Raw genomic sequence first — 12434 nt, 5'->3', positions numbered from 1 at the left:
GCCCCCGCCTGGCAGGGAGGGGAGGGAGCGGGGCGGGGACACACGGACGCACACCGGCTCCGCCGTCTGCAGCCCGCACTGTGGCGTGCTGACCCCTCCCGCGGCCGGCTCTTGACCGGAGGTCTCCCCCGCCCCGCCGTTATTCCTTGGCTTTGCTGCTGTCACTGAACATGTTTTGAGGGTTTGTTGCATGCTCCTTCCTGGAACGGGCTCCGGGCGCTCTGGGCAGCTCATACATAACCTGACATCAGCGCATGTGATGCTACCGCTGTGGCGCTCCCACTGGTTTCTCCGGGATCAGGGCCAGAGAGGGATACAGGCCTCAGCTTGGCAGTTGCAAAAAGCGGTGCTTGCCCTGACTCCGAAAATTTTATTCTTTTGCAGAAATAAAGTAACATTTGTAGCGGGTTTGCTTTAACTGTGTGTACAGCTTTAGCTCGGTGTAAGCAGAAACGTCTGCCTTGCTGCCATATAAATTATTCTCTAATGTATTTCAGTCAAATTAAAGATTATCTATTGCTCCTTAGAGCAATAGATAATTTTAATTTTCACATCATATTTTTCTACCGGAAAGAGGCAGAAGTGAATTTTGTTTTGCTTGGGAATGAACTGATGCGTGCCTATTGGAGGTGAGGCGGCAGAGCCGAGCCGTGTTCTGCGCTGTGTGATGCGATGCACGTAGGCAGCTGCCAGGGCACGGCTCCCCACCCTGGCTCTTGCCTGCCCCGACGGCGGCAGCGCTGCTCTGCTCCCGAAATGACTCACAGGAAGGCTAAAGAGGATCAGGCCCGGAGCCCTCTCTGCCCAGACATTGCACACACAGCAGCCGTGCACTGCTGCTGCTGGGAAGCTTGCCCACACACGTTACAGATGTGAGCACTCATGGCCCTGAGTGAGGAGTAAGGGATGGTGTCATACATTGGATGGGAATGCATTGGAGTGACACAGGTTATAATGCTGAGAACTGCAGCACTTCCTTTTCTAGTGATTAACAGTGCTTAAGAACAGCCACTAAGAACTGATTGAGTTTCCTGCCTTTGATATCCTCAGCTCCCTGCCATTACCTAGTCCCACTTACTCCTCTCACCTTCCTGCCTCCTAGGTTTGTTGCATGGAGGTGGGGTGGGGATTCCACCTGTGCAGGGAGAAAAGCTTGAGAGTAGCATCACCACTGGTGTGCTTGCCTTGTGGCCTGCCAGGCACAGAGGGGCAGCCCTGGCTATGCAGCCACTCAAAGGCGAGACATCTGCAATTTCATTCTCTTTTGCCTCCCTGACTAAGAAAGAAACTTTCACCAAAGCAGTTTCCATTTGTTATCCCAACAAAGCATTTTTGTTGTTTGAGGTGCAGGTCTGAATTTAAAATCCGTGGCTGCAAAGCAAAGCTGTGGTAGGGACACAATGGGATGTTAACAATAAAGTTCAGAATGGGGGTGTGATAAGGTTTGCTCTTCCAGAAAAACTCACAATACACTTAACTACAGAATTTCAGGAAACCTCTCTACTCAGTCTTTTATTTTACTTTGGAAGCAAATGATCTTATCTGACCAAGGGCTTAAATAATAAATATTTGTATGCAAATCTTCCTTTCATAATTAATTCACCACTTCAGTCCCTAGGAATTACTGTGGGTTGCTGTGCCTCTGCCTCTTTCTGAGCTGTGCTCTAATCTTCACTGTCACTACAAATTGTTCAGTGGATGAAAAGGGGAGGGCACAGCAGTGAACAGTGGTTTTTTCCACTCACTCCCTCTGCCTGTGCTGAGGCCTGGGAGACTCCCAGCACAAATTTTTCTGTTACTCAGCTAGATATCCCTGTAGTGTTAGACCTAAAGAGGACCTGGACTGCAGTCCATCCCTTTTAAATAAGAGGTAATCATGTCTTTGCTCTTTTTGAAGGCAGGTCCATGTGCAACATTTGCACATCTATTAACTTAAATATATCTCGAAACCAGGTCAAGATATATTTATCTCTTCTTGAAATTTGGCTCTTGAGCATGGACAGGGCAAAGGCAAAAGGAGTGTTCATCTTCATATATGACTAAACCTTTTTTTGAAAGAAAAGCTTCTGTTGAGAGTATTTTGAGAAGGCACCCTCCATCTCAACTCCAGGTCTTCCCAGAGTAACAAGAAGGTCTCAGACATAAGGGTGCTGCTGCATTTTATTTAAGCATCAGACAAGATAAACAGCAGTGGGTAGCAGCAACTAAGATACCAATGCCTTTTGCATTTTGCACTCCAGAAGGTGACTGGAACTGCAGTTCTCAAAGCATGGTGAAGGTTCAGGAATCAGCTGTGATCACCCCAGGGCACCTCAAGCAAAGGTGCTGTTATTCCAGCCCACATTGCCAGCACTGATGTCAAAGAAGCTGATGTAGATTCTGGAAGGGAAGACAGGCACCGTTAACAGCTGAGAGCAGAGTGCTGCAGGCTGCTCAGGGTGCTCCTGCACCAGGACACGCTGCAGATCTCCCCTGGGGCTTTGTCCTTCCCAGGCCTTACACTCCCTTCCTCCTGCCCCTGTTCATGCCCCATCTCCTTGCGCTCTGGAGTTCCTAGCGATCAAGTTCTTGTGTCTGTACTGGATCTTTTGCACACGATATCTGTGGGTACGAACAGTGCCTGAACCTACATCATTTTGACCAAGGAATTCTGCAGCTTGTGGACATTGGCATTGCAGCTCATGCAATGGCTCTTCTCTTTTTAGCTGGGGAGCTGCTCAGTTGACTTGGCATTTGATCTCTTCAATCAGCACATTAGTAGAGAACACCAAAGGATCAGCCTGGGATGAATAGTTTTAACAATCTGTGGAAAGTCATGTCAGACAAGTTGCTGTATGAGCTCACCTGTCAGATGGTATTTTCAGCTGTTTGCTCATCAGGTCACAAAGCAATTTGGAGTAGCCCTTGTTCTCCTGCTCCCCTGTCTTTCCAATGCTGTAGAGAAAGCACATAGCACAAGGGTCTGTGGAGCCACCAAAGGACATCACCTGATCAGGAGAGATCTGTATTGCTAGGTACTGTTGGAAGAAGAAAATGAATGTTATTTTCTTTGCCGTATTAAGAAAAGTTTTCAAAATCCAGGAAGGCATTTATGTACCTAAACTGCAGTGAAAACAAGTGCATGTTTTTGATATGCAAAGCTTTCACTTGTTGACGTCTTACTGCCTAGATTTGCGTTCTACTCCAAGATCCTCACTCCTGTGTCAAAGGACAGTACAGAGACTCCATAGTTTTCAGGCTTCCTAGTCCAGGTGCTCCAGGAGCTCAGTGACCTGCAGTACCTGCAGCACCTCCTCTGAGCCACCAGGCTCTCCCTGCCCCTGTGGGAAGGTCAGGGATGAGGGGGAGTGCAATGGTCCTGCTGCCACATTGCGTTCCAGAGAGATTTTGCACCTCACTGGCTCCTGCTGCAGTCTTCCCTGCTGAGGGAAATGTGAACTGACACAGCAGAGGCCTAAATCAACATGCACCTCATTAAACAAAATACAGCCTAATCCTGCTTTTGTTCTTGATATCAGGAAAAACAGAAGAAAGTATCTATGTTAATATTAATGACCAGCCCTCGATTTTCCCTGCTGCTAATACACAGTGTCAGATCCACCCTCTGGGGAATCTGGGGATCAGCTCCTCTGGCACCCATCTGCCTCCTGTGCTGCTCTTACCCACGTTTATTAGCAGCGCATCGTTGGACCTCAGCAGCAATTCACCCTCTTGGTGAAACAAGCTAGCCTGAGTACCAGGAGTTGTCTGGGTAATTAGTCTTGGCCATCAGTTACAGTTTGTTTGGGTGTGAGGTGCATCAGACCACAGCAGTACAGGATAAGCCAAGGAGATCCTGCTGAGGTACCACTTGCTTGGCCCTGCTCTCCCCTGTCTGGACACCACGTGCTCTTGACTTTGTGCCAAATGTAGGTACATCCATGCCTTTAACTCCTACCCAGGAAGCAGGTTATCACTATTAAAAGAAAAATCAAATTGAGACATTAATCAGCATTATTTTCTTCTTAGAGCAGTTTGAAAATATTTGGAAATGTTCTTCCAGTAGGAAAAAACCCAATTTGATTGAAAATCCATATTTTTCCCAAATGGCACAGTTTCCTGTGAGAGGAAAGCTCTGCATTCCAGCCCACCCTAATCCTTTCCTTCTTTCTGTGTTATAACTAAGAGACTCTCCCTTTCCTATTGCCTCCTTTGTCACGAAGAGCTTGTATGTCCTCTTCAGAAAAATCTCTTTGTTATTCGCTGTATATTTCTAAGTCCCATTACATATCCCTTCCACACAGCTGCACAAACCTGTTCCAGCTGCATCCCAGCCCTGGCCTCTAGCTTTATATTCAGAAGCTGTTATGCAAGACACACCCCTTGCCCCCCCCCCACAGCAAGCCCTTGTTTGCTAGACTGATAAAAATTGGCTTTTTAAAAGAGGGATAAAACACATCAGTTTTATGAAAGAATTTAATGTGTCCACGTGTCCCAGTGCTTGGAGAAAGCTTTGCTGGGGAGCCCTCACAGCCCTTTCTGTAGGCACCAAAACTTCATTCTTTCCACAGTTTCAAAGCATCACTCCCAAAGCAAAGTAAACATTTTCTGAAAATGGGCAGTGAATATGCACAAAGAGTGCTTAAATAAGCAGCTACAGATCTATAGCCAATTCACTAAAGCTACTGCTGAGGTACAGCTCATGGTAGGAAGTTTACAGCTCTGTAGAGAAGTTTTCTTTTGGTTTTTCATATTCTACAACTTTCAGTAAGCAACTGATAGAGTGACTAGTGACTAGTCAGTATTAAGAAAATAACAGCCTTATAAATCCTTTTAATACCCTCAATACCAGTGTTTCAGGACTTCACCTCAGTAGCATACTGCCATACTTTACCTGCCACGTTTTGGCAGGTCAAACCCCTCCAGTTTGGTAGTGAAACCACCAGGCAGCTTTTACTCTGCTATTTTGATTACAAATAGCAGGATGCCACACAGATATTTTTGCCAGATGTCCAAGCAAGCAGAATAAATAATTTTTGTGCTTCAACTGTAACCACTAGGCTACAGGCAGTTTGGTAAATAACAGGCATTTATTCAACAGGACTCAGCAAGGAAGTGGAGGCTGAGCTTTGCTCTTCAGTCAGCCAGGTTCTTGAGAGGTGTTCACAGGTGCCTGTGGACAGATCCCCACATACATCCACTGTCTTCATCTGCAGATAACTACATGCAATATCATCCCACACAAAACCAGTTTGAATACTCCAGGGTTTTGAGATCTCAACAAAACTAAGTTACAGTGAACAAGTATTTGATATTCTCCCAGAGAGAAGACTGCAAATACTGGTGAGTCATTAGCTATATTAGTTTATCAAGGCTATCACTCAGAAACAGCTCATTGCATAGGCACAGCTGATTAAAGAAGGAAAACATTTCAGCAAGTGGACTTAACCTGTGCTGGTTTGCCCACTACTTTTGATAATTGTTGGGTGAGCCCGCCTGCAAAGGATTCTGGAACTTTATCCTTGCTTATATTTGTGTTAACAATGAATTTAGGCATCTTTGGATCATGAGCAGGTTTTTGTTTCAGCTCACCTTGTTCTCAGCTTTATTTCTAACTCACCACAAGCTGGCCCAGCCCACTGTGCCAGTAAACACCTCAGGAGCCTCTGAATAGTCAATGATACCTTCAGCAGGTGCATTGAGAGGGGTGGCAGTGTCCCAGGAGGGGGAGGCTGGATGTGCCATCTGCAGGCTGCTAACACACACAGCCAGTGCACTGGCCTGGGAGGGAACCCAGCTTTGCACTCTGGAAACCAAAGCATCCAAAATGAGCCCTCGTGTTTGGAGACAGCCCAGTTGTCACAGACATGTTTTCTGAAAAATCCTTTCCTTAGGATTTTTTCTCCTGAGAGGCTGAGAGGCCTCAGGAACAAAATGTAAACAATGGTTATCTGCTGCTGTGGAATGCAACAGGTGGATCTGTGATCGGTCTCGTGTGGTTGTTTCTAATTAATGGCCAATCACAGTCAGCTGGCTCGGACTCTCTGTCTGAGACAGACGCTTTTGTTGTCATTATTTCTTTTTCTATTCTTAGCTAGCCCTCTGATGAAATCCTTTCTTCTATTCTTTTAGTATAGTTTTAATGTAATATATAACATAAAATAATGAATCAAGCCTTGTGAAACATGGAGTCAGATCCTCATCTCTTCCCTCATCCTGGGACCCCTGTGAACACGGTCACACCCAGTCATTAAACCAATGGATAATCAAGTGTTTCAGAGGCAGGTGCAGGTTGTAATGCACCTCTTTATGCAAGCCTAGTAATTGTTTCTTAAAAATTGGATGAATAATTCAATTGTGAGGTCTGAAACTCTCTCTGGAATGGACCATAACAAAAACCCCCAGTGACACATGTTGTGCAGACCTTTCCTGAACCATGACTAAGTCACCACCAAGATGCCTTAAAATCAGAGTCTTGATTTTCCACTGTGGTGATGCATTCTACATGCTCAGAGAAGGCTTGTTTTCAACTTGCTCCTTTGTTGTGCAAATAGTTCCATAACAGTCATAACTCCTGAGAGATAGGAAATCCACAGGCTTTCTGACAGGAGCAGCTTTTATCCAGACTGGAGGAGTGCATGGCAAGGCTGGGATCAGTCTCACTGCTGCCTGGAACAGCCTTACATGAGAGAAATGATTTAGAGGGATCACATGGCATTTGGTAGGGGGTGTTCACAGTGAGATGTGTGGGGAGAGCAGGGTGAAAATGCTGATGGGGATAAAACAAATAGTTTGACCATCTCTCCATATTAAAAGTGATGAGTGTCTTTGTGCCCAGTAGTTTCTGAGTTAAGAGCTTTTCTACTCACTCCATTTTATCCAGGCTTTCTATAGCTTGCACTAAATGCTTGTATTGAATGGTGTAATTGAAGTAAACCCTTTTTAATTGTGAAAACTTCTGTATGAACGTGCTGAAGCTGATTGTGTTCAAGATCAGGTTGACTGGCCCTGAACAACCTGACCTAAATGGTGGCATCCCTGTCCGTGGCAGGGGGGTGGAACTAGATGATCTTTAAGGTCCCTTCCAACCCACTCCATTCTATGATTGTGTGGGGTATGTTGTTTTTAAGTTAGTTCCTTCACTGTAGCACCCTTGGTGTAAAAAGTCAGCAGATGAAATGTCAGTGTTAATTTACAGCCCACGTTTGTGGATTGTGTTTCCTGTATGCATTCTGAAAATAATGAAAACCCTAAAAAAACCCAGGAATAAAATCTGGTTTACAAAAAGCCTTTTCAGAGTATGTTTCCTAAGCCAAAGTGCTAAAAACAAACACAAGTGACACCTCCATCTGTAAGGAGAGGAGCTGTACTTTGTAATATTGATTCATTTTTTCTTCAGTGGTTAGAGGAAAGCAGGTGGCATGATCCAAACTGTTTCGTTACAAGCCATCCTATACTTGTTATTGGTCACTTGGAAAAACTTAGACTATTTCCAATGAACTTCACAACCTATTTTTACTGCTGGGTACAATAATCAGTCGTTATTCCCAGCTTGCTTACATAGCAAGAAAAACATTTCCAAAACAAACTCTTTCTTCTGTGAAAACATCTGATGTAATTCCCAGAAGTTGATGCAGCAGGTCGAAAATCAGTTCCTTAGACCCCAGAGATGCTCTCCAGAGCCTGCTTTATTTTATAGCAGCCATTTTACTTCTTTTGCATGCAAGCATATCTCAGTTTAGCAGGTCCTTCTCCCTGCCTAGAGTTACTAGGATGTTTTCCACTGAGATTTCCATTACATCTCCGGGACTGTTGCACAGCAAATTTCACTTTCAATGCTTTTCTCTGTTGTCATGCTGAAACCTGTTTTCTGAATTTGAGGTGTTAATTTTTAGTCTGTATCATCTTGGCTCACCCTAAACCGTGTATTTCGCTTTCCCTCTGCTGCCTGTCAGCCACACTTTTGACTTCTGTGTTTCCCATTCTTAATCATTCTTTACCTTGGTTCATCTTAAAATATTTCACTTATTCTTTTGTATTTCTGACACTCATCTCTGAGCTGTTTGCCAGCAGGTTCCTGCTTATGAGGTACTTATGAGGTTACTCTAGAATAATGAGTTTCATATCAATCTTAAAAAAGAAAAAACGAGACAGAAGAGCTTGCAGTCTGTTTTTAATGTTTCCTTTTTAGTTCTATTGCAACATTATTTCCTGTCTTTTCTAAGAGATGCAAATTTCTTCTCTGAACATTCAGAGCTTGGTGCAATACAACTGTTCCTTAGGAAAGTTATTTTCAGTGACAGAGGTTTCTTTTTTCCCAAAGTTCAGCTTGTTGAATTCTGCTTTTATTTCCATGATTGATTTTCCCTTGGTCTCAGGAAGATACAGGTAGATGAAAATTGCTGATAAAACAAGGATTCCCAAAAAAATAAGGAAGCAGAAGGGTCCAAGGTTATCCTGCAGGCAGAAATGCAAGACAATGTGAGGAAAATAAGAAACTCATTTCTATTTCCCTTCCCTTTAGTGCAAGCCTGTGTCTTAGAAGTTCAAATTCAGAGGTGTGCTCAGTGCACAGTCCAGGACAGGAACCAACCCAGGAGTTCCCTCTGGCCATGTTGGACCTGAGTCCAATTGCTGCTCCTTGACAAGCCTGGGGGGTTTCTGAGCAGGTTTGGTGTTTAGACAGCGTGCTAAGCTTTGCATGTCATTGCAATTTATTGCTATTATTTTGCCCCTTGTTGATATTCAGAAATAGATTAGCCTGGGAAGAGGGATCCTCTGAGAATCACTTACAACAATTACTGGAAAAATCATCCCAAGTACAAAGAGTCCCATCCAGTTGATGCAGCCAACAATCAGAAAGGCTGATGGTCTGTATGACTGGCTGAAGATTTCAACCATCACAGATATGGTGGCTCCAGCTGAAAAAGCAAAGCCAAGCACACACCAGGTTTATTTGTTTCCTTGCTTCTGCTGGAGCTCCTCCCAATGGCAGTGGCAGAGGGGACAGACAGACAGCATAAGTCACCTGTTGGTAGGTGGCCTCTGCTATGAGGGTGAAAGGCCTTGATTCCAGAAATGGAATCCAGCAGTTAATTTAGGTTACTTTTGTTGATACTGGAATAGTTTTTCTGGTATCAGTGGATCTGTGCAATTCCATATTGCACTGGTAGCTGTTACTGGTGCAGGGTTTCTAGAACCAGCCTCCCTTTTGGCTCCTGTGGCCACTTCCACCTGGAGCATGTTGGTAGACATAAGCTTGACTTGTTAAGTTATTGAAGCTGATTAACATACCTGGCAATGCCTACAATCCTGTTTTTAGCTGATTAATTTAGAAATTGTATTGAATTTTCTATCTCATGCCCCCTGGAGAAGACGATACTGTTTTAAATTATTTAGATCATGTGGTCAGCAATAAAATTTGAGGCGTCTGCATCCTTTTCCTGTCTTCCCTTGTATATGTCTGCCCTTCCCTCCTTAATTTCCAGAACTTTTTAGCAGGGCACTAGCCAGTTCTTCCTCTGCCAGTTGTGTTGCCAACCAATTCAACACCAAATTTCCTCCCAGCATAACCACTGATGTACTCACAGGGTCCAATTCCAAAGAAGACAACAAACAGGAAGATCAAGATAACACTGAAGTAATGCATCCAGAAAAAGCGATGCTAAAAGTGAGAAACCAGGGATACCAAACCATTAGACACAGGACAGAACAGCAGAGCTCTGTACTCCCTGCCACTGGCTGAAGATTTTATACATCTCCTGCAAGTTAGGAGCAGAAAGGGGGGCTGGGGCAGTGGCCAGGAGGCTGCTGCCTCTTTACCTGCAGTGACAGGGTCATGGTGAGCAGTGCCAGCACAGAGCACATCAGCAGGTATCCACCCCAGAGCAGCACCTTCCGCCCAAAGCGGTCTATGAGGGTGCTCTGGAAAGCAGAAAACACAGCTCACAAACCCCAGGCCTCAAAGGAAATCATTCCTCCTCTCTCCATGTGTTCTGTGCAGAAGATTTGTCTAAATAATACCCATAAATCAGTGTCATTTGACAATCTCTTAGTTCCTAATGAATTTGATTATTTTTTCAAAACAAATTCACTATTAATTAAGCTGTGTTTATTAGTCAATCCTAAGCTGTTATTAGACAGTTCCCTCTTTTACATACTGGCATATGTAAAATTGTCCACACATATGTACACACATCTAATCCAGAACATCAGAAGATTATTATTTTGAAGAAAAAAGTGAGTCTAAAGACACACACTCATGCAAATAATTTAGGAGAAAAGCTTCTTTGTATCTTGCCTGTGGTTTTGCAGAAGCAGGAAGATGTGGCTTAGGTTATGCAAAATTTCTCTGAGCCCAGTTAAAAGAAAGGAAAGGCACAGTTGTTGACCACATTAAATTTTTCCTTCAAAGCCAAATCTGAAAAGACTTACACACAGTATGGAGGACAAGCACTCACACAACCCAACTCCCAGGGACACGTATGGGATAAGGTATTCTTCAAACTTGGCTGTGTGGAATACTTCAAAAGAATAGAAGTAGATCTGAAAAACGCAAAGAGGAAATTAACCTGTGAAAAAAGGTGTTGCATTTGAGATACAATTCTAAGCTGTTTTAATAACATTGACTTTGAGAGGTTTGTAATGCTGCCTCTCTTGTCCTGGGTATGAAGAGAGCACTCAACTGCATTTATCCCACAGAGCTGCAGCGTGGTCAAGACAATCACCAGAATGTAGAGCTGCCAGCGCAGGGATCTCTCTTTTATTACTTCGAGGACACGCAAGGTTTTCGTGCTTGCCATGGCACCCTTCTCCTTCATAATGTCATCAATTTCTGCTTGGTGGTCTCCTTCCCCCCAGAGCTTCCTGATGGCTGCAGGGGAGAAAGAGGGAAGTGGATTATCCTACCAGGATAGCTCCTTCAGGAGTGGTTGCATTTGTGGGGGTTTCAGTTGTTGGTTTCTCTGGGTCTGGATTGAAGGCACTTGAGACAGTTGTTCATGTTCAAACTCAAGTGTTTATTATTTCTTATCAGTAAAACAGTCTCACTGCTGTGAGTTCACCAGCTTTCCATTGGAAGGTACAAAATGGCCAACAATCTCTTGTTACAAGGTCTTTTAAGACTAAACTATCCAATTAAGGACTGACACCTGGATTATTTTCCCTTTTAACCCAATAACTGATCCCAAAGAGTTGCAATGTGAACTTTTCTGTTCAGTTACAAAATGCCACCCAAACCCATGGACAAGAAGGAAGAAGAAGCATGAAGAAGAAACCCAGGACAAGACCCTGTGCCCTCCATCTTGCTTCCATCCACAACATACTAAAAATCCCAAACCCTAAATTTCTCACCAAGTGATACACCTACACTACTCTCTATAATCTATTTCACACTTTGTGGATTCCACTCTATCTTGAAGTCTGGGAAACTTTCTCCATGAATGAGGGTCAAAGTCAGTGCTCTCCTGGGGGTCAGGGCGCCCCAGAGCAGACAGAGAAATATTCCCAGTGCCCTGGGTTTCCACATGCATTAAAGCCTGTCCATTGGAGTAGGTGCTGGTGCTGCTTCTGCCATCTGGTTGCTGCAGGGGCAGTGAGCAATTCGAAGGACTTTGTCTGTCTGGTTGTCAGTATAGCACAACTTTCTAATGTGGAGTTTACTTAACTGTAAACAAAATAAACATTTGAGTACTTTTTATTTAACAATCCAAAAAAGACAGCTGCCTGAACCATTTCCTTTAAAGAGATAAAGCAGTGCCCACCAAGGTGGGAAATGTTAGATGTGCTGATACACATCTGTGTTTCTTGCCTTCATGTGCTGAGTGAGGTTAACACAGACACTGCCAGGGGTACCTGAGCTGTTTTCTGTGAGGCTGCCTGTGCTCCATGGCACTGCCCTGTGCAGCACAGCTCTGCCCTGCCTCCTCTGCTGCAGAGCCTCTCCCTGGGACACAGCAGGTGAAGGGAAGTAAGTGAGGAAAGCAGACACTCTACCTTTCCTGCAGGCTTCCTCATTACCCTTCTGTATCAGGAGGTAGGATGGTGAATCAGGGAAAAATGGGAGGGTAACCAGTTGAACCAATGCTGAAAGTCCACTAGATGCTAACAACCATGGCCACAAAGCTTCGCTTCCTAAAATCTCCCTGGAAAGCGTATGTGAAACAAAATTATGCTGAAATAATGGAATGAATGTTCAGGAAGTTTTTCTGAGTGATAAAGATTGCTCATATTCCATTCAAGGGTTCACTGGAGTTAACATCTGAATTTTAATTTGGCAGATTTCACAAATTTGGCTATTTTTATTTCTGACAATTTATTTTAAAGGAATTATCTGATATTTTGAAAATCTTTCTGAATATCATTAGAACCCAGTATAATGTCTAGAGAGCTGATGAGACTCATTTGACCACTGCTTGGCCACAAGAGCCAAACATTTGCTAAGACTTTCTATGTAA

The 12434-nt window shown here is 44.0% G+C and overlaps 2 protein-coding genes across 2 annotated transcripts in view; both read right to left on the bottom strand.

Moving 5' to 3' along the window:
- Positions 1 to 2312: 2312 nt before the first annotated feature.
- LOC102039032 (macrophage migration inhibitory factor-like) lies at positions 2313 to 5536 on the bottom strand. Its single transcript, XM_005428422.1, has 3 exons — positions 5429 to 5536; positions 2845 to 3017; positions 2313 to 2379 (listed from the first exon to the last, which is right to left on the bottom strand). Exons 1-3 carry the CDS (start codon positions 5534 to 5536, stop codon positions 2313 to 2315), a joined length of 348 nt encoding a protein of 115 aa, XP_005428479.1.
- Positions 5537 to 8168: 2632 nt separating this feature from the next.
- The window catches only part of LOC102038856 (solute carrier family 2, facilitated glucose transporter member 11-like), an 8659-nt gene continuing 4393 nt past the window's right edge, over positions 8169 to 12434 (bottom strand). Inside the window, exons 6-12 of the mRNA XM_005428421.1 lie at positions 11974 to 12122; positions 10665 to 10852; positions 10414 to 10524; positions 9802 to 9903; positions 9568 to 9643; positions 8773 to 8900; positions 8169 to 8436 (exon numbers count right to left, since the gene is read on the bottom strand). Coding sequence (XP_005428478.1) covers positions 8230 to 8436; positions 8773 to 8900; positions 9568 to 9643; positions 9802 to 9903; positions 10414 to 10524; positions 10665 to 10852; positions 11974 to 12122 — 961 coding nt within the window. The 3' untranslated portion in view covers positions 8169 to 8229. The remainder of the gene's footprint in view (positions 8437 to 8772; positions 8901 to 9567; positions 9644 to 9801; positions 9904 to 10413; positions 10525 to 10664; positions 10853 to 11973; positions 12123 to 12434) is intronic.

The sequence above is a fragment of the Geospiza fortis genome, unplaced genomic scaffold, assembly GCF_000277835.1.
Source record: "Geospiza fortis unplaced genomic scaffold, GeoFor_1.0 scaffold31, whole genome shotgun sequence".
NCBI lineage: Eukaryota > Metazoa > Chordata > Aves > Passeriformes > Thraupidae > Geospiza > Geospiza fortis.
The sequence above is the reverse complement of the archived record's forward strand: the minus strand, read 5'-3'. Positions and strand labels throughout refer to the sequence as shown.

Coding starts and splice junctions, on each gene's coding strand:
- LOC102039032 (XM_005428422.1), bottom strand. CDS start 5,536: ATGCCTAAATTCATTGTTAACACAAATATAAGCAAGGATAAAGTTCCA. Junction 3,018..5,428: donor TAGTGGGCAAACCAGCACAG/GTTAAGTCCACT, acceptor TTCTTCCAACAG/TACCTAGCAATACAGATCTC. Junction 2,380..2,844: donor CTGAAAATACCATCTGACAG/GTGAGCTCATAC, acceptor CTTCCCTTCCAG/AATCTACATCAGCTTCTTTG.